Here is a 25,038-nt window from a genome sequence, read left to right as displayed (position 1 = left end):
ACTTCACTTTGCCAAAAGTCTCCCTTAAAATACACCAAATGCTTTCTGTTGATAATGGATACGTTTACGCTACAAGAATATGAGTGCATTGTGGACAAATTATAAGAAAACAGCTTGAAATCCATTGCAACATATTAACCCATTACCAAATGCCATCTTGTGATTTTAGAATTACATTGTTCACATAATTGAAACTAGATAGATACTTTATTAATCCCAAGGGGAATGCTATGCATTGATTGATTAATTCTTTGCCAGATTTCTTAACCGTGAAAACATGTTTGTGCGTTTACAGAGATCAAGCAATTGGGGAGGCTGTACACTTAAAAAGGAAAGAAAAAAAGAAGTTTATAGCTCTTGGTAGCCAGTTATGCTGCAAAGCATGGACAACACAGCCACCTGTTTTGTGACTGGCGGCTGCTGTCACTGATAATAATGGAGGAATAAAAAACAAAAAAGGAAATGAATGGCACTGTTAGTCATCCAGTTCTTACTTGGCCTGCTGACAAATTGTGTGCCCTCACAGCTATTGTAAAGCTGTGACCTAGTGTTTATGGGCATCATCATGGCATTGTGACATATTCCTCACATGCAGATCAATCAGTAACTTTATACTTCCTGTTGTGACCCCCAGTATAAACTATTGAAGTTTAATAATTTTTTCACAGTATGCTTTAAAAATATAAAATATACAAGCCAATCTTGGTTTTGTGCTGTGATGCTGAGCACCTTTAGACATGAAAGATGTTGCTGAATTAACTTACTTAATTTTTGTTAGTGCCTGTAGACTATGAAGTGTTTTGGTTTGTATGGAGAAGGAGCTAGGAATTACAAAAAAATGAGAGGTTGGTCATACAAACTAATCTGAGAATCATCAGCTTTCTAGCTTATGACAGAATATCTTTCTAAAGCTGGTATCCTTGTTCATCTGTTCCTGCATTTGAAAACAAAAAAAATCCAGGTTTAACTTTCCCATTTTCGTAAATATCGGCAGACGTCGTATATTCTTTTTGGGATAATAAGGCTGTCATTACTCTGAGGCTTGACCAAATCATTTACTGTATATGCCTGAAGCAATTTGGTTTGTCACTTACAGCAGTGTTTTAATGTCAAATGTACTAATTAATACACGATCATTCACATCAGTGTCTGCTCATCTAATGCTGATTTATAACAGTCTTTTTATAAAGAAGTGACCTGACACAAGCGTAAAACAGGCTAGAGAGATCTTAACGTGACATAATCAGTTTTAATATCTGTTACAAGGCCAAAACCACACCAACTCCAAAAAATAGAGGAAAGACGTCCACGTAGTCAAAATAATTCACTTCTGATCATTGGGCAGATTGTAACAAAAACCTGCAACCCAGAATGACGGCTGTACCAACTCTATTAAAAAAAATTGTAACGTAACGCGTGATTTCGTAAAAAAACATTAATATACTTGAAATAGGACATGCCATTGCAGCCTGCTATTGTGTGCTGGGGACGCGCTATAGCTAACGCAGTTGCCTATCCTTCACGGAGCCGATTTGTATTCCTATGGAGCTCGCAGCGTTTGTAAAGTTTTCACATGTTCCATGCTTCTGTGTGGTTTCCAGGGCGACTTCGATTTCCTTCTGCTTCACAATGACTTTCGCGCCTGATTAACTTGCGAACATAGGCTTGTGAATTGAGAGTAACACACAGTAGCAGACTGTTGTTACTGCCAGGATTTGTTCGTAACGCTCGCTCGATTTACCGCAAACACTTAACGGAAAAGTGGGTTCCCAGAAATGGATAGATTCGGTATCCATCTGCCCATTCATGTCTTGAACCCACTAATTCCATTTTATGTTTCATGTAGTAATAAAAACGAACCGAAAAGCTTAAATTTTATAAGTAGATCGGCGTACTCCCTTAATTACTGAGGTAAGCTTCAGTGTTGCTCCCAGTTTCTCCCAAAATAACACAAATCGTCTCGATGAACGCTCCGAGAACTGAACCAATGATGTGAATGAAGCTCGTAATCCTTAACAGCAGCCCGATCAGGATTTTCTCCGAGACGCCGACTAGTGCGCTTCGAACAAAAACCACCACAGCCGCCGCCTTCCATTTGTCATAATGCAGAGAAGAGGGAGCGACTTGGGCTCTGCGGCACTGCAGGTATGGAGCCACAGGCAGGGCAAGCGCTCGCCCCAGCCGCGTCGCTTGCCGGGAATGGATACATGGGAGGAGCCTGTGGCGGCTCTCCTGTTGTCCTGAATGCTGTGCGGCAGCTCCGGCTGACAACGCGGGCGCCTGTTTACCTGCGGCACGTGTGGCGTCACGCCGGCTCGGGGCGTTTCAAGCGCTCTCCCCGCCGCAAGCTCGCGTGGCGCTGCGAGGAGGGGGCGGGGGCCCAGAGCGCGAGGGGGGCTGTTTGCTCGCTCCTTTGCTCGATCGCGCTCTCTCTCTCTCTTGCTCTCCCCTCCTCCTCCTGCTCTACCACCATCACCACTTTGTTCCATTGTTGTTGAGTACCGTTAGTGAGCGGCTTCTTCAAATACAAAGAGAGAAGAACACGTAGCCGCAGAGAGAGACTGAGGCCGTGTGGTATGTCGCGAGGCTGACGGCAGCCGGGAAGACGTTGTGGAGCGAGCCGTCTATGGACAATGAATTAGCAGGTCAGAGCCGTTATTCGCTAGCCTCTGTGTCGTCTTGTGTCACATTGAGTTGCCCACCGGTCAGCCGCCTCTTTCCTCACCGTCCCGTGCACACCAACTCAGGTAATGGTCTGCTGTGGCGGCCTTTACAAGAGTTAGGATTCATGTGACCCCGCCCCTCCCATCGCCTTTCTCAGGCTTCTTGTCCTGCCTTGTGCTCTGTCTGCAGCGTCTAGCTTGTCTCTTACCTGATTTTCTGTCCTTCCTCTCCCACGTCTTGTTTCTTGCTGCTACTTCTCGGATTCTACGTCTCCGGTCTTCCTCAGTTCTGTTGTTTTGCTGCCCAGCCCTCACAGGGCTCCCTCGTTACTGATGGTGCTTGCCTTCTCACCTTCTACTGTGCAGCCAGCCACTCTCCTGTTTCTCAAAACGTCTAAAGTTAGTGTGTGTGACTTCACAAAGAGCCTTGAACTTGTATTCATTTTTTGCAAATCAATTGAACGCCTCTACTGTGTAGCAACTCTTGTGTTTCTCAAAACATTTTAACTTTCATGTTAGTATGCATGATGCCCCATAGAGTTTTGAAGCTGTATCTTTTCGCACGTTATTTTCAAAGTGTGTCTTGGTGACAGCTCCTTCTGTCAATTTTCTGTTTGATACCATACTTTTGTACCAGTTTTTCCTACTTTACCCCTCTGTGAACTTGCATTTATGTTCTGGCAATGTCCATTCAACAGTGTGTTAGTGAAACATGTTTTAAAGAAGTCACAAGTTTAATTTTATTTTGGCTCAGACATTGAAAGTATAACCACATTTTTTTGATGCTTAAACTTAAGCAAAAAGTAGTATCTGTAGGTAGCCTGACAAAAATTTTCAGACTAGTTAGAGAGACCAGAGAGTATTCACAAAGTAGATGAATGCTCAGTACAAAAGTGTGTTAGAATCGCCAGATCAAGGATTACCCAATGTCTTAATTTCATTTCATGGAAACAGTGTATTTTTCACAGTATATACTTTAAATAAATAATCATTTAGGTAAGGCATTAAGGTTTACTGCAAGTTTACTGCTTAGGAGTATGAGACTGTAAGTTTTAGTGTCTTTTATACAGTTTGTTACAAGTGCCTAGACAGTTAAGAACATTTCCTCACTTGGATATTTCTTGAATGAGGACCATCAAGGTGATGCTGTTGATAGCACCTGGTTATTGTTTATTTGAATTTTACATGTCCTTCTTGTCTTTACCTCCAAAAATGTCCCATTAAACATGCAACATAGGTTGGTTGGCTATTCTAAGTTGGATCTGTGATGGTGTGGTTGGGTTAATGTGTGGGTGTATGATGAGCTGGCACCCTGTCTAGGACTGTTCCATGCCTTGCACCCTGTGCTGCTGGGACAGGCTCCGGCTTACTGCAAATTGGACTAAGCAGGTTTGAGAATGTTACACTATGCCTTGAGTGAGAGATTCAGCAGTAGTCCAGCCCAGGCTTATCATTTTTTACTAGAAACAGGGAGCCCATGCCTTTGCGTTTGCAGTGTTATTTTGGGTATTCTTTAATTGTTCTTCTTCTTCTGAGATTACAGCCTGTGGAATCAGTGGGTTATATACGTTCTGTTCAAAGAGCAGGTGTTCAGTATTGTGAGATTAGCAAATGGGCAAATTATTGATCACTAATTGTTAATAAAAAGAGACAAGTTTTGCCAATAAAGTAAAATGTCCATGACTGTTTTTTTTTTGCATTTAGAATTGTGCAAATATGTGCTGAAAAAAATTGATAAATATTGCTCCCAGTATTTGGCCTTCATTTCATTCTGGTGTTTCAACTTTTCTGAATGGATTATCTGTTGGCTGAGACATTGTATACTGTGCAGATGATTTTGTTCTGTACCACAGCATTTTGTAAATGTACACATTGCCAGTTATGACCTGTACTAGGGCATGCTAAAAATGGACCAGAAGCTAGAGTGAAGAAATACTTGTTTTTTTTTTTTAAAGGAAAATCACTGCTGTGTGACTTGGTGAAACCCAAATTGTGTATACTTTCAGTATCTATATAGGTGTAGCACAGTCAATAATGGACAAAAATTTTTTGTTTTCACTTTTATTCACCACTATTTTTTGATAAGGTTGGTCCGTATCTCTGTTTTAAATTGGATTTGTCTTAAGGTATTGTGCTCAAAAGAGTTCAAGTGTCTCCTAGAAACAAACATCTTTGAAAACAGTTTCTAACTTGTGAGTAGTTGAAACAAAAATATTTGGGAATTATTTCTAATTGAATATTTGTCAGTCACGTGCTGAGCTTGCATGCAGACATTTGATTTTATGTGTTAAGGTTATTCAAAATGGGATACAGAATGCTCGTGCCTAAATCCCTACAACTGAGAGCAGGTATAAACAGTATCTTAGCTGGTGTGTCAGAAGACTGCTATAGGAAAGGCAGCTATCTGGGGAAATAGAGGGAGTTTGTGCCAAAGCATAACTCTCTAGTAGTCCTTTCTGTTTAATCGATCTGACATAGATGACAATTCTCCAGTTTCCCTGACAGACATTGTCTGAAGCTCATACTAAAAAGAAATATTTTTACAAATGTCTTCTAATGTCTAAACTGAGTTTACCAAGTTTTGCTTGCCGTTAGAAAGTTTGCGAAGACCATTTTTTAACTGATACTGTAGGAGCCAGTTAGCTATAGTGGCTTTAAGGCAGTCTAAGCAGTTAGGTAATGCTTAGAAAAAAACATGAGGTCACAGAACTTCTGAGGCAGGGGGAGGTGCTGGCTGGCTGTGATGTCACAATGTTATTGTTGTCATGTACAGTAGTGTGAGTGCACACTCTCTCTCTCTCTCTCTCTCTACCCCTCCCTCCCTTTCTCCCTCCCAACCCCCAGCATACGTGCACCGCATTACAAGCGAAAGAGCAGCAGGTGGGGGTGACATCATCTGCACTGCAGTACACTGCAGCACTGGCTGAACAAAGACACACCGGACCCAGACCCTCTCTGTCAAATGCCCTGCTGTGGAGTAGTGGTAACCTGGTAGACTTGATAACCACAATGTAGACAAGAAGTGTTGCTTAGACAGATGCAATGTGGCCACAATCCTGTGTAGTTCATACTGCAACAGACTGGCACTTACCAAAGAAAAGCACACTGAACAGCTGCCACTTTACCCATTCTGTAGTATATAACATGCACAAACATCTAAACACATAGGCAGCTATTCTTGTTTTTATAATGATTGGTGAAGCGCTTAGTTGACTTGACATAGACACATCGCTTTTTCAAATAAAAGGTATAGATGATGGTAGTGAACAGATAAAAACACGCTAGCTGCTGAAGCTTTTCTGTATACTGTAGTGACAGTTTCAGAATCCGTATCTTCAAATCTATTGCATGATCAGTAAGGTAAAACACTGAGCATGTCTTGTCGTGTTAGTGGGCTCTCAATGTTTGTAATAAGCAATTGCAACAGAAATACTTGTACATTTTGCGGTTACCATAGCAACAGACCAGGCAATGGTTAGCTTTCTCACAATTTTAAAAAAGCCTATATATTGAAAAACATTTTTGAATGTATCAGCTACTCGGTCCCATTGTAAAGTTGTTGATCATGTGATTGGTACTCACATATGGCAATATGATATGTTAAAATCTCCACATTTTTATTTTATGGTCATGGGGTTAAAATCTCCACATTTTTATTTTATGGTCATGGGGAACCAATGCCTTAACCCAGCAGGCACCCAACATGGCCTCTATAGCAGTCTATTGCAGGTCACCCTTACACACAGATACACGCACACACTCACTTAAGCGGGCCTAATTAATTTAACATGCAACAAAAGTAAGTTCTTTTGGGGAAAAGGCATGGAAATTGAATGTACTATTTAGTGTTTGACAAACCACTTTAGAAATTTGACCAGGTTAGTAAAATTTAAAATAAGATAATCATTGATATGCGTAAAACAACATTTTGAAAGATAAAATGTGTTAAAATGACTTTTATGCTTGTACTATTAAAAGTAATATTTTAAAGAATTACATTTATATATGTAGATTAGCACATGCAAGGAAGACTTTCTCCATACTCTGTACGGATGACAGTAATGTCCCTATAAAATCTTATATGTAATGAAGTTTGCAGTTTTCAAGGTTTAATATTAGTTCATTCACAATATTACATAATTCAGGTTTCAAAGTAATAATATAATTTGTTAATGCTTCTGAATAAAAATGTATTAAATACAGATAAATACATGTAAAAAAAATGAAGATTTGCCAGTTTTGTTTGGGGATGAGAGCATTCCACTGGATGAGCTACATGTGGACATAAATCCATCAGCATTTTTATAGGGGACTTGACTGACAAAAGGAGAGGGCAATTTAGTGAGATGTCTGACAAAGCCATTTCTTGTATAGCAAAAAATAACTGCTTTCATTGAGACCAGTTTAGGCATAGTATGAAATAATTGTATGTTTAGTCTTTATCCTAGGGCACCTCAGTAAAAATACAGGTACTCTGTTCTATAATTTCTTAGTTTTTATATAATGCTAAACACTCACTAGCAAAGGCAGCTCTGTACATCTGAGTTTTAGACAGGTGTCCATTTACTTTCTACTTGTTTGCCTCTCATGATGGGCAAGTTGGTTGTTTACACACCACAATTGCTGTGCCACCACCCACCTCATTCTGCACTTTTTGCATCTGTCCATATATCTGAAAGGTTGTGTCATCTATAGCTTACTATATGAATAAGTACTTTGGTCAATTCTCTACTTATGCAAGGGACAAGTGAATACATTAATTACTGTGGTCTGGCAGTGCACACCAGCTGCAGTTACTGTGTTGTATTTATTCCCTTCTTAAACTTTGTGTATTTTAGAGTTTCTAAGTTTAATTTTCACCCCTCATTTATCAAAACAACATTTTAGCCTAAATTATCGTGTCCTGTTCTTCCTTTACAGATGGCAATTACCGTGGGCGCAAACCTAAAACATGATCAGAATAATTTTTATAATTTTAAATTGTCTGCCCACCAGTGTTAATTATGTGATTAGTTTGACAGCTGCTACTTTTAGGTTAATGCATTTGGTGATGGTGGTTTAGGGAGTGAAATCGGAAAGGACAAAAATGTAAAATTTCTTACATCTACTAGTTAATGTTTCTTATGATCTATCTCTTAACATAACCACATACATCATCAAGGTTGGAGATGGCATTCTTCTTTTTGACCAAACAAATATGGTGTTCTAAATTATTTCACTGTTACATATACTGTACATAGGTAGAGTCTAAACCAGCAGCTTTGTTGTGTACATTGCCATACCTTAGAAACTAGAACACATGGCCCAAGTATAGAAGTAAGACCGTTTATTAAATTAACCTTTAAAGAATTGATAGCACAAGTGGCAGTGACATGGTTTTTTTTTTTTTTCATTTTCACGGAACCTCTTGGGTATGGAGGTCTGAGATGACCATTTTAAGAACTAGGCAATTTTTTTTTTTATTAAATGTGAATATTTTTGAACATGACTTAAAGCCTGTACTTGAACAGATGCATTAAGTATTATGGAAAATTGTTGACCATTATAAATGATTTAATAAGCAATTTTTTAGAATCTACAAGTAGAAGTTTTCCTTTAGCGTAAGATGACACCCAGGATGATGTCCTAGAATATCAGTATTTGTGATCATTCAGTAGCCATGAGATCACTTGGTGCAGTATTGGGTTGTGTTATGGTTTTGAGCAGTACACTGGATGGTTCAAACTCTCATTAGTTATGTGAATTAAGAGTGCCACTCAATTTGGGCACTATGATTCTGGCAGGATTTGGCATACCTGTTTCTCTTTTATTTTGTGTGGGTGAGCTAGATTTGAAGGTTATGGAATGGTTGCTCTTTCAGCTTTTGTGGGAGATGCATTTGGGCTCCAGGCAGTATGACAAAATAACTTGAGTTTGTTTCTCTCCTTTTCACTCTCACTGTCAGTGTGGTATTTAAATTCTCTCCTTATGTTCTTGTGGGTTTTCCCTGGGCAATCTAGATTTGTATCTCAGGTTAATTGTTAACTCCTGAAGAAAGAGAACAAGTATGCTTTACAATGGTTTTGTTCCTTTCATAATTATATCCCACTTTGTGCCCGATGCTGGAATGACATTTGTTTACTGCATATCCTCATAGCATCAATGGATGTACTAATGTCCTGACTGGGATGGAGGATTGTCCATTACCTGGCTGCGTGGCCCTTGTAGAAGGACAGCACAAGGTGGATGCATATCCCAGCCAGGTTGGGTCCTACTCCATTTTGCAGTCGGGAAGAGAAAATAGTGTAGATGGCCTGGGGAAGCTCCCTGCCATGAAGAGTCCTTCCCCAGTATGATAGGTTGTAGTGCATATCTGGTCTCGTTTCAGTTTAAACACCCACAGGGCTGCCTGGGATTTGTTGTTCAGGTTGGAAGCCCTATTGAGTTCTTTGGGGGCCACCAGGGAATACTGTAGGAAGAAGACCCCTATACTGTACAGTGGTTCCGAGTGATCTGGAAGTGCTGGTTCACTGTTATGGCACTGCAAATGCTCCTGGGTTCAACATTACAGAGGCTTTCCCACCTCTCCTTTGGAGACAGTAGTGAGAGGAGTACGGCAACATTCACACGGAGAGGTTTGGAGGGAGGAAGAAAAGAGAAAGAATTGTATTTTGTTAATTGTGGAAGAAGCCTGTTCAGAGATATTGTGCTTAATCAAACAAGCCTATTTGAACCTGGAACTTGTGTGTGGTCTAGTTGTTTTTGGTGTTTGAGGCTCTGCTACACTCCCTACAGGCCACTTTATACATATATACTGTATACAGTATCTCACAAAAGTGAGTACACCCCTCACATTTTTAAAATATTTTATTATCTTTTCATGGGACAACACTGAAGATATGACACTTTAATACAATGTAAAGTAGTCAGTGTACATCTTGTATAACAGTGTAAATTTGCTGTCTCCTCAAAATAACTCAACACACAACCATTAATGTCTAAACTGCTGGCAACAAAAGTGAGTACACCCCTAAGTGAAAATGTCCAATTTGTGACCAGTGTCAATATTTTGTGTGGCCACCATTATTTTCCAACACTGCCTTAACTCTGTTGGGCATGGAGTTCACTAGAGCTTCACAGGTTGCCAGTGGAATCCTCTTCCACTCCTCCATGACGACATCACAGAGCTGGTGGATGTTAGAGACCTTGTGCTCCTTCACCTTCCGTTTGAGGATGCCCCACAGCTGCTCAATAGGGTTTAGGTCTGGAGACATGCTTGGCCAGTCCAGCACCTTTACCCTCAGTTTCTTTAGCAAGGCAGTGGTCGTCTTGGAAGTGTGTCCGAGGTCATTATCATATTGGAATGCTGCTCTGCTGCCCAGTTTCCGAAGGGAGGAGATCATGCTCTGCTTCAGTATGTCACAGTACATGTTAGCATTCATTGTTCTCTCAATGAACTGTAGCTCCCCAGTGCCGGCAGCACTCATGCTGCCCCAAACCATGACACTCCCACCACCATGCTTGACTGTAGGCAAGAAACATTTGTCTTTGTACTCCACACCTGGGTGCCAGTAATCCATGTCCTTAATCTGCTTGTCTTCAGCAAACTGTTTGCTGGCTTTCTTGTTCATCATCTTTAGAAGATGCTTCCTTCTGGGATGACAGCCATGCAGGCCAGTTTGATGCAGTGTGCAGCGTATGGTCTGAGCACTGACAGGCTGACCCCCCACCCCTTCAACCTCCGCAGCATACATCTGTTTTCAAAAGACAACCTCTGGATATGACGCTGAGCACGTGTACTCAACTTCTTTGGTCGACCATGGCGAGGCCTGTTCTGAGTGGAACCTGTCCTGTTAAACTGCTGTATGGTCTTGGCCACCGTGCTGCAGCTCAGTTTCAGGGTGTTGGGAATCTTCTTATAGCCTAGGCCATCTTTATGTAGAGCAACAATTCGTTTTTTTCAGATCCTCAGAGGCCATGAGGTGCCATGTTGAAGTTCCAGTGACCAGTATGAGAGAGTGTGAAAGTGATAACACCAATTCAGGTAAAATCAGAGTGGTTAGAACAAAACTGGAAGACAGTTTAAGGAGTGAACTGGAAAAAAAGGTCATGAGTTTTCTTAAACTCCCTCGCTTGTCTTTATGAAATCAAAAGCTACTGCTGTATGTACAGTATAGCAATAGATGGAGCACAAAAAGAGAAAAGATATCATACAATAACAATTTAATAGAGTACTAAGAACACTGAAATTCTAAAAACCTGCTTTAAGTAATCCAGCTGCCTTCAAGGAGCTAGGACATTATGGTTTGAGTTATGACATGCTGAGAATGTATGCATGGGATGTCCAGTGTCTAGAATTGCTGGGAAGATGGGAACAATTAGTTACATTTACAGGGAAATAATTATTCATGAAAGCTAAGTTTTGTTTTCTTGAAGAAATTTTGGACTTAACAAATAAACAGGAGGATTTAGCATGGAATGTGGTAAGAGAAGATTTGCCAAATAGAGTTTCATATTGTTGAGAAAACTAGCAAAGGAATTACTGCTCCAGGGATGAATGTAGGGAAAGAGTAAATGTGTTTTAGGAGACTGGAATGTAAAGGGAGTTGTGCAAAAAAGGAAGACAAATGGACAGTTATCTGGTGGTCAAAAAAATAACTACAAAGGTGTTTTTTTTATAGCCTGAAAATGTCAAAAGAAGTTACCTCATAGAAATACAAGCAATGGGTAATGTTAAGTACTAAGAAGGAGGACTTGTAGTAAGGAATTGTGGCATTGGCAATTGGGATTTCCCAACAGGGCAAAGACCAAACAAAGCACTATATGATAAAGATAAAAACAAAATGTTCATCACAGGAGTAGAAATGGCCCATAACAGATTAAATACTCAACTTGCCTAACATGGGAAAATCTACCATGAATATAAATGTTTAAAAGTGAAGAAGTGGAACTAAACATGTTGTTTTTGTTATGTAAGATAAAATTGAATACATTGATGGAAGTATGGTAACTGAAGTGGTAAATACAACTGTTAGGGAATGTTAATACTGCTAAAAGTAAAACTAAATAAAATTAAATGTAAACATTTTATCTCAAGTTCAGACATTAAAGCAGAAACATCTGTACTGATTTTTTCTTCTTGTTATCTGTCAGCGTAATACATTGAGTAGCTTGGAAGAATCTGTTGGTATTACTCTTATAACTTGTTCTCTTGTCACTTTTTATGTCCTTTTGTTGTGGTACAGTATGTGTGTGTCCACCCTCCATGCCATGAGCTCATGGCAATCATGTATAGTTCAGTTGTTAGCATTATATTTCTCATAAGCTGTTGGCCATGTGTGTAGATCCAAATGATTCTCTTTTCCTGCTATCTCTGAATGTGCAGATGATATGCTTTTTTTTTAAAAAAGAAATTAAACAAATCATTAGTTATGAAATCATTAGCATAAATCAGCTTTAATCCTGTTCAACTGCAGTGCCACATCTGATAGTATTCTCACCAGCATGTTTATAGTCAGTCAGATACTTGGGGATTAATATTTTCCCCCTATTAAATGCAATTTCTTTCATATCTACAGTTTTGTATCATAGAAAAAGAAAATTTCTAGAAATCATTGAAAGCCCAATACTGCTCTGAGGTACATGTCCGTTATATGGCATCCCAACTGGGAATTGAACAAAGAACCTTACCCTGCCGGAAGGCCAATATGGAAAGTCCAGGGGAGGTGAACACTGCTGAATATTTTCTTCCCCATTACACCAGATGGCAGTATCCTTGGGTTGGGATTCCACCACAGACACCTGCAGGGAATACTTGGATCTATAGTAATATGGGGCAGCCCTGCTGGGTTCTGTGGGGGCCACCAGGCGGAGCTGTTGGTATTCATAGTTCTTACTTTAAGGGAATTTCTGTCAACCTGGAAGTTCTTCCAACAAGCTATGACCTAGCACCAGACATTTTTCCGAGTCATAAATTAAAAAAAAACACAAAAAGCTGGTCAGTCTCAGCCCGGAGTTGGGAGTCGAGTTGGACAACACTTGCCTGGGAGGAGTCGAGGAGAAAGGAGAAGAAAAACATTTGTTTTGCTGTGCTGTATTGGGCTCTATTAAAAGGATTCTGTGTTTTAAAAAATTATATTTATTAAATCAAAGCACCCTTGCAAAGATCAGACACAATCAATTTCTTCCTCCCTCCTTCTTACAAGAGTGTTGCCCGCTGCCTCCCGACTCCCCAATGTGAGACGGCAGGCTCCTTTACAAGCCAGACCTGGGGATGCTTCTGGTGTTACAGTGTGTCCTCTTAGAAGCACTTCTGGGTAATATGGAAAGCCTTTCACATTAGTGCCCTCTACTGGCACCCAGGGACCCTGACAGGGTTGCACTACCGCACTCCAACTCCCAAGCACCCCTCTGGGTGGCCAAACAAGGACGTGACAAGAGGACCACTGCCGCCTGCCGTATTGTCAGTTTATCTTTTAGCACATCTTTTAGGGGTTTGGAGTTATTTTTTCCTTTTGTTCACATTTACTCTTCACTGTTCATTCAGAGGCAACACTCTTTAGCACTAGAGCTAGGTCGCTTCATTTTATTTTTAAATCCTTGCTGCGAAATGCGCTGCAATATTGTGTTACTTTATTATTCTTTTTTTATTACGTGCAATTTTAAAATCGTATTTAGTGCTCAGTTGCATAACAAGTGGTGTTTTACTCCTCTGTGTGCTCATATACTTAGTGTATTACAGTAGAAACTGAATCGTGGGATGGTGACTGAAGTTAAATGTGATTGGAGTTGGCGGGCCATTAGAGATGCTTCATGGATTGGGTCTGCATGAATGCAGCAGCTTGGTGCATTTTCCTTTGAGCTGTATCACAAAAAGCACTATTCAGTACAGCAGTGATTATGATTTGATGATTTTTTTTTCTGCTTTAACCACCCTGTTATGTTGCAGTTCCCTCAATAAGCATTAACCCACTGTTCATGGGATTTAAACTTTTTTTTTGTTTACAGAGCTTTACTTTTATGTTTTACAAAAGATTGCACTAATAGAATTTGCATTTAGTGACTAGAATTTATTTGCTATAATTGATGCAAAGGTTTTAATGCATAGAGATTTGCAATTTGTTTCAATAAATTTTTGCATTACATGATATATTGGGTTTTGAAAATGGTATTGAATATCAATACTTCGCATCTTATTCAAGTTTGACAACCCTAGATTGGAGCCTTTCTCGACTAGGGCTGCAACGATTAGTCGATGACATCGACTACAAAAAATTGTCGACGCGTCATAAACAGAACCTTCAATAGAGGCTCCAGTCACAAAGAACCATGTTGGTTTTTGTAGCTGCAATGCACTACATGAACGTCTGGGGGCAGTATCGTTTGTTATTATTTGTCAAGACGCACATAGTCCTACCAACGCAAGCATCCTGGAGCTGTGATGCCACCGTAAGTTTTAGTAAGTAAAGTTAGTGTCGCGTGTTAACGTTGATGTTTGTACTATAATGTGTATATCAAGGTTTCGACAATGATAGTTAACCCTTAAACCGACACATACTTGAGGGTTAATGCACCCGTGGACGCCAAATACGTTTTAGCTGCACTTTTTAAGTAAACATCACAATTCACAAAGAAAATGTGAAATTGTAGCGGAACACATTTTTTTTTATGCAAAGAGCTTCACAATTACTGCAACACTTATCATTTTACACACTGCAAATGAACTGTAAAAACTATTAAAAAAAACTACTGCAACAATCTATTACTATATATTCAATATACATTACATCTTGCCTGAAGAAGGCGCCTGAATTGCCTTGAAAGCTTTGCATATTGTAATCTTTTTAGTTAGCCAATTAAAGGTGTCATTTTGCTTGTCTTTTCTCTATATGATCAATATGCAACTGAAGTCATTGATGAAATTCAGTATATTACCGAGCCAACTGTGCTTGAACTGGCTGCATGCAAACACACAGACGTAAATGCTGATGATTGCAGCCTCGTCTAGTGCAGCAGCTGAATCCCAGAGACAGTGTTGCTGCAGTTCTGCCAAGGCCGCTGTTCTGACTATTTGTCCAACTTTGTCGAAGTATCCTACCGTAGTTTATTTCGACAGATATATCTATTATATCCGTTTATTATAACGTTATACCATGTCATCATTTAACATGTTGTATTTAGAAATTTCAAATTTATGGAAATGTTAACTTTTCTCAATTTATTCTTTATGCATCATTTAATGCCCGAAAGAGACACAGCCTGGATGCAAAGATTTCACAAGACGGTCATTACTCGTGCATGGATACAATGGCCTGTACAAGATTAAAAGTCACACATGCAAAATATACAACTTATAAAATGTTGACGGTAAATACCTATGCAGTAAACTGTAATAAATGCATCTGCGCATGCGTAGTATCAGTGAGTAGATCATTTCAATGGGCAGGATGTTTCGTTAGAACACCGGCAGTGCTCGTGAGCTGGCTTCTCAACGAATATACGGCACTGACTGATCAGCTCCGGCGAGAAACAACTTTAGCCAGCTGCGGCATTCAACAAGTGTACTTTTCCGAATATACTTGGGTCCGGTGTACTGGCAGTAATTACCTTGTTACATATTTTAGTCCTTTATTTTTTATTTTGGCATAATATAGTACATGATGTGATAAGCTAAAACACTTTTCCTTCAGAGTGTAATGATTAAAATATCTTCCTCTGTCTGCAAAATCATTCTTGTGTATTCCTGCTACCTCTACTCCCTCTGAGCGTCTCCTCTCAGCAACTGGGAACATTGTCTCAGAGGAGAGAGCCAGCCTCACACCAGAGCACGTCGAAATGCTCACATTCCTGCACTGCAATCAGGAATATATGAACTGAATCTTTTATAAACTCTACATTATTGTTTTATTTTATTTGAATTAAAGCTTTATTTAAACTTTTAGACTTTAAGACACACCAGTGGCCATTTTTGGTTAAGTTAAATGTACTTTTTTTGTTTAAAGACTATGTGCACTTTAGTTTGTATTGTTTAATGTATTTCTTTTTTATTGTGATGGTCACACTAATATAAAAACATCTGATTATTTTCAAATTCATATGTTTCACTGGTTGTTATTTTACTTTGATTATTATTAATTATAATCATGTTAATGCAGAGACATCAGGGTGACATTCACAGGTGGACAGACGTGAGCAGATGAGGTAAGACATGCGCTGGAGCCCAGAACAGGATGTGCAACCACAGGTCGCAGGCATCAAAATAGTCAGCCTAGTCATGAAATAAATGTGACTAATCTGAAAAAAATTGAACGATTAGTTGACTTCCAAAATAATCATTAGTTGCAGCCCTATTCTCGACAATATCAGGCATGAGACAGTAACCAGAAGTGGACAGGGGAGTAGTCCATTACAGGACACTTTTGCACATTCTACCATTTATCCTGGGATATGGGAATGTTTTATGGTGACCCTTTATATTGTTTATTGTGTAGACCTTAACAAAATGCCTTGAATCCCATATATTTACCACACTCTCGGGTATAGTAGTTCAGCACTTCCACACCTTCCCTTTTAAATGTATAACCTCAGGCAATTAGTGTAAAAGAACATATTTCTGCGGTGGGCTGGCACCCTGCCTGGGGTTTGTTTCCTGCCTTGCGCCCTGTGTTGGCTGGGATTGGCTCCAGCAGACCCCCGTGACCCTGTAGTTAGGATATAACAGGTTGGATAATGGATGGATGAAAAGAACATACAGTATTTAAGTTACATACTGTATTTATTTTATGTATCATTGATAACATGTTCAAAATATAAGGAAGCAGCTTACAATGAGTGTTAGTTACAAACCAAAAATTCCCGATAGTGCTAGAGGTATAGTTCAAGGTGGTATATAAACTTGTTTCTTTCTTGTTAGCTCATTTCTTCTTAGTTCTGTACAGGTGAACATCTGCTCTGCTTTCTTCAGGATGAAAAATGGCAGAGAGAGAGCAAGCCTTTGCAAGCTTATTATTGTAGCTTTACAGCTCAGGGACACACCTCCTGGATCATTCACCAATGAATAACTTAGGCACAGCCTATCCCCAGGTCGCTTTGCATTTTCTTTAATTTTAAGAAAGAACGGATGCAATTAAGTCATAAAACTGTCCTTCTCTGGCCAGTTTTTCTCAATAAAACCCAATAGGTAGAAAGAACCTATATGCTACAGTAGGTATTGCTCATTTGTTTTACATTCTACCACCACTAATTGGCAAGTAATTTTACAAGATTGATAAGACATTCAAACTGTATTTAAAATGAATTGATTGAGTACATAGTATTGTTTAAAATTTTCATATGAACATGAAAATAAATGTTACAGCATTGACAGATCAGTTGTTTCCAATTTCAGACTTTTGGTCCCCTATTTCTGCTGGTTTTTGTTTCAACCATTTTCAGTAAATAATTTTACCTCTAATTGAACACATTGTTTAATTAGTTTGTGTGGTCATCCTAGGGAATAACAGGCACTCCAGGAAATAAATTTTGGGGCACCAACTCTGTCCCTCCCCATTTACTTTAAAGGTTTGAACAAAAAGAAATGCTTAGTGGCATGAAAATGAAACAAAAACTATTGTACCAAATTATCATGGCTGGAACAAGCCATGTCTTGCCTGTCTTTACGTGATAAAGGAGCTACTTCTCTAGTCACTTGGGTAAGAAGGGACACCTCCTTTTGGGTGGTTGTGCTCTTATGGCCCAGGGACCAGAAGGAGCAGAATCAGTTGCCCTCACTGGGTGGTTTCTCTGAACTGTGGCAGAAGAAGAAGACAAGACCGTTAGCAATGGCACCCCCTCATAGTCTGGGCTGGAACCACATAACTGAGAAGAACTTGGAGGATGATCTGCTGATGTGCATGCAAGACACTTGTGTTTTTCTTCTCTTATTCTGTGTTTATAGAGGAACAGTTGTTTGACATTTACATTCATAAGAAACTAAGAAATACTTGTATTTTTTGCCATAGTTTTCAGTTTTTAACTGTATTGTTTTACTGTTAATTCTTTTTCTGTGGGATATGTTCTCTTAATTGTATTTTAATATAGAAAATTAACAATGAACAAATTAGACCCCAGGTCAGACAACACTGAATGATGAACTTGTTGACAACAAAAATTAAAACTGGCCTTACTATATGTTATTGGAATGTAGTAAGCAAGTACTGTATATGTGTTACTTTCATGTTATTTAGTGTTTTATTTATCCTGTTATCATCATTCAACATTCAGTCATTTGCCCTGTTGCCTATTCTGCTTCTCTTAATTTTTTATTGGGATGCTGAGTAAGAGAAGAAAAACGTCTAACTAAACAACGAATTCAATAAGGTGTAAAGTCATTTGCTTATTTTGAAACTGGCTGGAAGGAAAACCTGCAACCACAGGGATCCCTAGGACCGAGTTGGAGTACCACTAGTCTGCATCATTGCATTTACAAAGCTGACACCAATAGTCTCTAATCGTCAAAAACTACATAATGTGGGAAGCATTTCTTTACATTTTATTTAACCTGGCTGGTTAAAGCATGAAGTAATCTACTTGTTTTTTTTTTTTTCAGATAACCAGTTCAGGATGTCAATACTAGAGCGGCTGGAGCAAATGGAGAGGAGGATGGCTGAAATGACCAACCCACACCAGCAAGTTTCAGGAGGTGAAGGAAGTGTAGGAGGGTCAGGAAACACCAGTCAGGCTCAGGTATGGGTTTTTCAGTATGTAGTATTAGATTGCAAATTGCTTTAAAGTTACTAAAATTAGAGATAAATTTAGGGTTTTCAAATTTTGCTCTCTGTGGATGTTAAAAAGGTGTAATTTTTACTTCATAATAAGTGATGTACATGAATTGAAATGATTTAGAGTGCTTTGTAAATTGGGTAGCTTAAGCATTGAGTCGCTATTTACTTTAGTGATGATGACAGAAAAATGTATGGTACCTGTATATTCTAACATAACCACAGTATTATCTGAAATAGTGTATTAGCTATTGAAATATTTTATATATTTCAGAAAAATATTATGATTGGAGCATTATCACGGTGAGAATATCAGAATCTGAATTATTAATATTAATAATAATTCTTCAGTTCCATGACAATAAGAAATCCAGTGGGGGAAAAAAATAAACCAAAAAGAATTAAGATAATGAACAATCCATTTTTATGATTATTACATTAAGCTCATTAGTACACCTTGCCCAGATCACTAAATACTTTGCCTCCAGTAACCATCTCATGCCAAAACCCAGGTATGAATTTTAGTATTCCTTTTTTTGAGGTATGTTCTATTTTTATTATGAAACTTTAATTATTAAGCTAACATTAGAATTGTTTGTCTGGACTGTTGCATTCATTTTGTTTGTCAAGTGTAAACTTACTTAGAAGATTGGCACTCTTGGAAACATTGATGTCCCTATGCACAGAGAGTGGCACAAATCTGGAACTGAACAACATCAGGTTCATGATCCTCACACTTCTACCGACTCCTGTTAGTGGATCATGCTGGATGAATCTTGGGTAGTAACCATCCTTATAAGATGATCACATCTTTGTTTGAAGTACTCGTTCTATGCTTTAATTATTGTACACATTTAAATGTAAGTTGATACCCTATGTTTATATCAAAGGTTTCATAGAATCACAAATAAAAGTACACTTTAAATATTATCATATTAGATGTTTATCAAATTAAACGTCAAGGCAGTAACAGCTGAACAGAACTATTATATATAGAATTGAATAATAACTGATTGAATATGACCAAATTTAGAAGCTGTGACAAAAAAAAAATCTAATGTTACCTTGTGCTCTGAGAAATACTTTAGTTACTGTTGAATTCAGAATTTTTAATATTAAGTCTATTAACAATAAAAGTGATAGAACATCTAGCCTGTAAGAGAAGAACTACATATCTCATAAAAAAAGCAATATATTTATTGCTAGACTCCACTGTATTTTGAGGAGTCTTTAATTTTTTTTTTCTTAATTATTTTATATCCTAGAATGTTTATGAATTGAATGTGATTGCAAAGCAATAAGGAGTAATCCTCTGGATTCACATGAAGGATTTTTGTCACTAAGAAAAATTCCATTATTAATATGTTTACAACTTAAGAGTTGGATATTGGCCATTAGACTTTAAACTTGATTGGCATCTTGTATATTATTATAAGGCATTGTTGCTGGGGTGCTGAGATGACCTCTTAAATGTGAGCTGATTAACATAAACTGTTTCGTAAATTAATCTTATAATCAGGGCTTTGATTTATTTCATTTCATATTGTTAAACTGACAGTTATAGTCAGTAAGCTAATCCTAGAGTCAGTAAGTTACTTGCACTGCCTGTTAAGTAAAAGCACCAACTAAATGGCTTATTCTTGATTTTTAAATGCTTTTTTCCCTAAATTGGCTTATTTTGACATATTTTCTGTTGTTGTGCAGAGCCATACCAATACCTTTAGCCAGGTATGTTTCTTAATGAACTTTGCGTGGCGTTCCAATACCTTTTCACATGATGTATCCTATGTAAAGTGTGCGATAAGTGTTTACAGAATTAAGTAGAAGCAGAATGCATTGATGACAAATCACTTGTAAGGCAATGTTGTGAAAACTTTTTATTTACATTTAGAAGGTTGCACATATGTCAGAAGAAAAATCATTTTCAACAGCTAGGCTCGTTCAGTATATGTCATTGTAGGCTGATTTATTGTCTATAAAGATGTCAAGACATTACCTTCTTCTTAATCCTGTGTGAGGAATAGTGGCAGAAATCAATCACAGTCAATGTCATGTTGTTTCAGACAACTTAAAATGACAGCACATAGCTCATTGTTGGAAGTATGCGATGGTAGCACAGGGTGCTATACAAGCTGAGTACTGTGATCTTAGCCATATAAGTGGGTAATGAATAAAAAACAGGATATCAAAGCTATCATTTATATCGGAAAATGCTTACATGCAGAAACACCTTCTTGATTACTTTTTGTGCTTTTAGCTGTGTTGGAATTAGATATTAAAATGAGAGCTGCAGAATCCATTGCAGTATATTTCTTTGTATTCTGGTGTGTTTAAGTAATTGTATTAAAGTTAATTTGTGCTATAGCCATATATTTTGTTATTTGGAATGTAAGATTTTAACCTTAGTTAAAATGTAAACAATAGCATGCTAATATCTGTATTATTGTTTATTCATTGGGTATTGTCTCTGTGCTTGTAATTGCATAAAAACAGTTTCATATTTTACTGTTGCAGTATTCGTACATTTTTTAAGCACTATGAGCCTTGCACTAGGTGAAGACTGCCGTATAACAATAAACTGAAATGATGTACTGTACAGTATGCCTGAGTAGCAACTCCATAAACCTTTCCTTTTTTTTTTACAGCATCTTCTCTGCTTGTGCGTACACATACATTTTATGTATAATTTTTATATGCATCAGTATTCTACAGTAAACATTTAAAGTTCAGAAATGGTAACAAACTTTTGAATGCTTGTTTAGATTTCCCAGTTTGCCTTTTTTTCCCCTTCCTTGTTCCTGGTTGTTTGTTCTCTAATTCCAAATTGCATTTCATCCTACAATATGTATATGATATATGGCTTTGGTTATGTTTGCATTGTCATGGACAGAGGCAGTACACATTTTAACCTGATTAATGTTGTTTGTTTCTGATCAGTGTGTTACTGGTCCTGGTCAGGCTGGCAGCTCCTTTGAAAGTCGAGTAGTAGTGGTTTGTGAAAAGATGATGGGCAGAGCTTGCTGGGCCAAATCCAAACACCTCATCCACTCCAAAACCTTCCGTGGTATGACTCTGCTTCACCTGGCGGCTGCTCAGGGCTATGCCACTTTGATCCAGACCCTCATCAAATGGCGGTAAGGAAGAGATTCACCCTTCGTACCTTAAAGCTTTACGTTTAAGTTTAAGTCATGAATTTAAAGGATTCTTAGACAACGTATCTGAAATGTATCTTAACTTTTTTTCACGCTTTTGTAAAACTTTTCTTTCAGCACGAAACATGCTGATAGCATTGACCTTGAGTTGGAAGTGGATCCTCTTAATGTAGATCACTTTTCTTGCACTCCACTGGTAAGTTTGTCCACATGACTGGAATCGACCATTCTTCTTGAGAGATATACTTTCTTTCTCTTGTTCATATAGTACGATTTTTAAGTGGCGCTTACTGAAATAAAACAATGATTAATGTAGCAGATATAAAATTTGCATACACTAAAAAAGGGAAATGCTTTGTAACTGACAGCTTCAATTAGGTGCTGTCTCTTTCAGATGTGGGCATGTGCACTAGGCCACTTGGAGACTGCAGTGGTTCTGTATAAATGGGACAGGCGGGCCCTGTCCATCCCTGACTCTTTGGGACGGATGCCTTTGGCAATTGCTCGCTCAAGAGGTCACACAAAGCTTGCTGAGTGCCTGGAACAGCTACAGCGGGAGGACCAGCAGCCCCCCCACCTTCCACCTACCCATCAGCTACCGTTTTCACATGGTGAAGAAGCCACAACTGACAGCTGGATTTCATCATGGAATAATAGTGGAGCTATTGGTGCCATGGAAGAGCAAAAGGATGTGAGTGGCATGAACAATCTGAATCCAGGTTAGTTGAAGTTATTGTCTGAAGCTTGAAGGTGCATCTCGGATCAAAGCCCTTCTTTCTAAGTTTTTGATGTTTGTTAATATCTGACTCGTATATTAAGGATTTTTCTCCTAGATATGAGACTAGCAAATTCTGGAATTATTGTTTTGAGTTTGCTTTTAGTTTTTAACTTACTGCCTAAAATTTGACAGGTTCTAATGAAGTTATTGATTTCATGTTTACATTCGTGCCAAGAATGGCTTCCAGGCTCATGACCTGGTTTCATTTTTTTCTTCAAGCAAAATGACTAAAGAAGGCATTTGTAAATGCCTATATAGTTATTTTATCCAATATAACAAATTGAGATTTGCATCCTTACTTACATGGATGATTCATAGAAAGTTGTAATTTTTGCTTCTTATACTCTTGTTGTAACCTTTTTTCTGCAGTATACTGTACACAGTGGCTCTTTAGAGATTGTCTAATTTTTATTTTTCTTGAATAATGCCACTTTATTGGTATTAGAAATATGAAGTTCATAATATATTTTCCCATTCACTACTATATAAAGGCTACACATAATCAAAAAAAACTCATTTCCTAAGTGGAAAATATTCATTCTAGATCAACAAACTATGATTCTCCTGATATATTTATAATTCTTTGTAATATCTTAGTGTACAAAAGGGTCTAAAAATATTGCATTTTGTGTTATAATACAATAAGTTGTCCAGTTGTCCTTGTAATATGCAAGATCCAAAAACACTCTGGCAAACACTAATTCTAGCACTACAAAACTGCATTAATTTGTTTATAATTCTCTGAGTAAAGTTAAAGTATTCAGATGGTGTTTGAGCGTCTAAAAATGCTTTGCCTTACAACATATTAAGCTCTGTCTTAGGAATATGCCAAGTGCTCATAACAGCAGTTTCCCAGTAGGGTAAAAAAGATGATGATGATGAAATAACAATACTAGCATTGCAAGCTATTACTGTACTGATGTCTTTATAACTCTTCTAGTAATATTCAGGTATACAAATTGGTGTTTTCAGTGCCTGAAAACTATATAGATATAGCTGTCTTAGCATTATGAAAGGGCACAAATAAAACTTCTTAACTGGGAAACACTAATTTTGGCATTACACATGAGCACTCCATGAGATCTTTATAAATCTCTTGATATTCAAATATATGAAACTGAGATTTAAACTGCATCTCAAGATGTTGCCAGATGTTTGTAGAACCTTCATATATTTGTAAGGTGGTGCCATGAGCTTCAGCATATACTTATAATGTCTGTTTGATTTACATAATTTTCTGGGACATGTTCACTAACATATTTTCTCCTGCTTTTGTTTCAAAGATTTGAGGAGGCCAAGGTCTGAGCCATCCAATTACTATAGTACTGAATGTCAAAGGGACCTCCCAGTAGCCAAAAAACACAAACCTAACCCCGAACACTTCCAGTCCAGACCTGATAAGTCCATGTCTGTTCCATTGATCCTGGAACAGCAGCAGCTCCGGAAACTGAACAGCAGTCCAAAACAGACGCTGGCCACTACTCTCAGTTCTGGCAAAGATCTGGATCATGAAAGTACTGGGGACTCTACAATTTTTAGAGGAATGGGCAACATCAGCAATAGTTCTTCTGGACTGAAGTGGGGCGCAAAGGACTTTTACCAGCAGGTGCAAGGAGGGCAGACAGCCTCTTTGAGCAGAAAAAGTAGTGGAGGTATCCTTATTGGCAAAGACAAGCTGTCTTACAGGCTGCGACAGCATGAGCCCATCAGTGTCCTGATGTCAGAGGGTGAACTGTTATCCTACCGTGAAAACCTGGAAAATGAGGATTGCCTGGCACACATGGAGGACTTACAGGTATATGTGAAATTTGTTTTGTTCAGTGCTTGGTTCCATTAGTGCAGCTGGGCTCAGTGTTTAACACAGCAGAATGTATTTGTTGCTACTTCTACACTACTGCTGTTCTAGTTCCTTTATTTTAGTTAAAATGAGAGATGTACGTACAGGACAAAGAAATAGCAATCACTAACCTTTACAAAATTAAGACACAAATGTAATGCAAACACCAGAGAATAAACTGAAATTTTGACAAAAGAAGTAATGAAGCACTATAGTATCTCTGTATTTTCTATCAGCATTTTAGAATGGTCTATTTCAAATTTTAATATATATTTTCAAGTTTGTACTACCAGTTGAAAACAGTTTTTTTTTTTCCTGATGGTAACATTTGGTAACTTTGACATATTATTTTATCATAAGATTTTCCTGTTTGCGTTTTGTATTCTAATGTTTGCTCTGGTAATGACATTGTGTTTGTTATTGTGGAAACTATTGCCTTGGTTTCCAAACAGGTAGATAGAGACTACCAGTTTTGCAGGTTACAGTATACTTTTCATTCTGGTTACTGAAATACTTTCTAAAAAATTAAGTCTGTGCACTTATTTAGCTTTTGGTGTAATTTATAAACAGACAAGTTTTGACTCCGCACTTTCTGACTTTGAATTAGCTAACCATGTTATTGCCTCAACAATATTTAAAAAATATGGTATTTGACAGTGTGACGATGTGGGTTCTGGCTCCACGCTCCCATGGCTGTTTGGGAACCCTTGAACCCAACACCGTCGATAATGAAACCGAGTGAGCCAGTCAATGGAGGCAAATTGAGCATCTGAGCAAGGGGATGGTTGAAAGTACAAAAGTGCTTTTATTAAAACAGTCAACAAAAACAGTGTTCCATAAATAGTGCAGTTCTTCCATGTTCATTAAATAA

General features: G+C 38.2%; 1 protein-coding gene across 10 annotated transcripts in view; it reads left to right on the top strand.

Moving 5' to 3' along the window:
• Window positions 1-25,038, top strand: part of LOC120531118 (calmodulin-binding transcription activator 1-like) — a 202,265-nt gene that overhangs the window by 155,781 nt on the left and 21,446 nt on the right. For 9 of the 10 annotated variants that reach the window (XM_039756226.1, XM_039756225.1, XM_039756224.1 and 6 more), the window contains 5 exons: window positions 18,229-18,365; window positions 21,338-21,534; window positions 21,670-21,748; window positions 21,947-22,271; window positions 23,614-24,125. In XM_039756226.1, the coding sequence (XP_039612160.1) occupies window positions 18,229-18,365; window positions 21,338-21,534; window positions 21,670-21,748; window positions 21,947-22,271; window positions 23,614-24,125 (1,250 nt within the window). Of the gene's footprint in view, window positions 1-2,273; window positions 2,646-18,228; window positions 18,366-21,337; window positions 21,535-21,669; window positions 21,749-21,946; window positions 22,272-23,613; window positions 24,126-25,038 lie in introns of those variants that run through there. The other variant, XM_039756227.1, reaches the window with a different exon arrangement.

Source organism: Polypterus senegalus, chromosome 6 (genome assembly GCF_016835505.1).
Source record: "Polypterus senegalus isolate Bchr_013 chromosome 6, ASM1683550v1, whole genome shotgun sequence".
NCBI lineage: Eukaryota > Metazoa > Chordata > Cladistia > Polypteriformes > Polypteridae > Polypterus > Polypterus senegalus.
The sequence above is the reverse complement of the archived record's forward strand: the minus strand, read 5'-3'. Positions and strand labels throughout refer to the sequence as shown.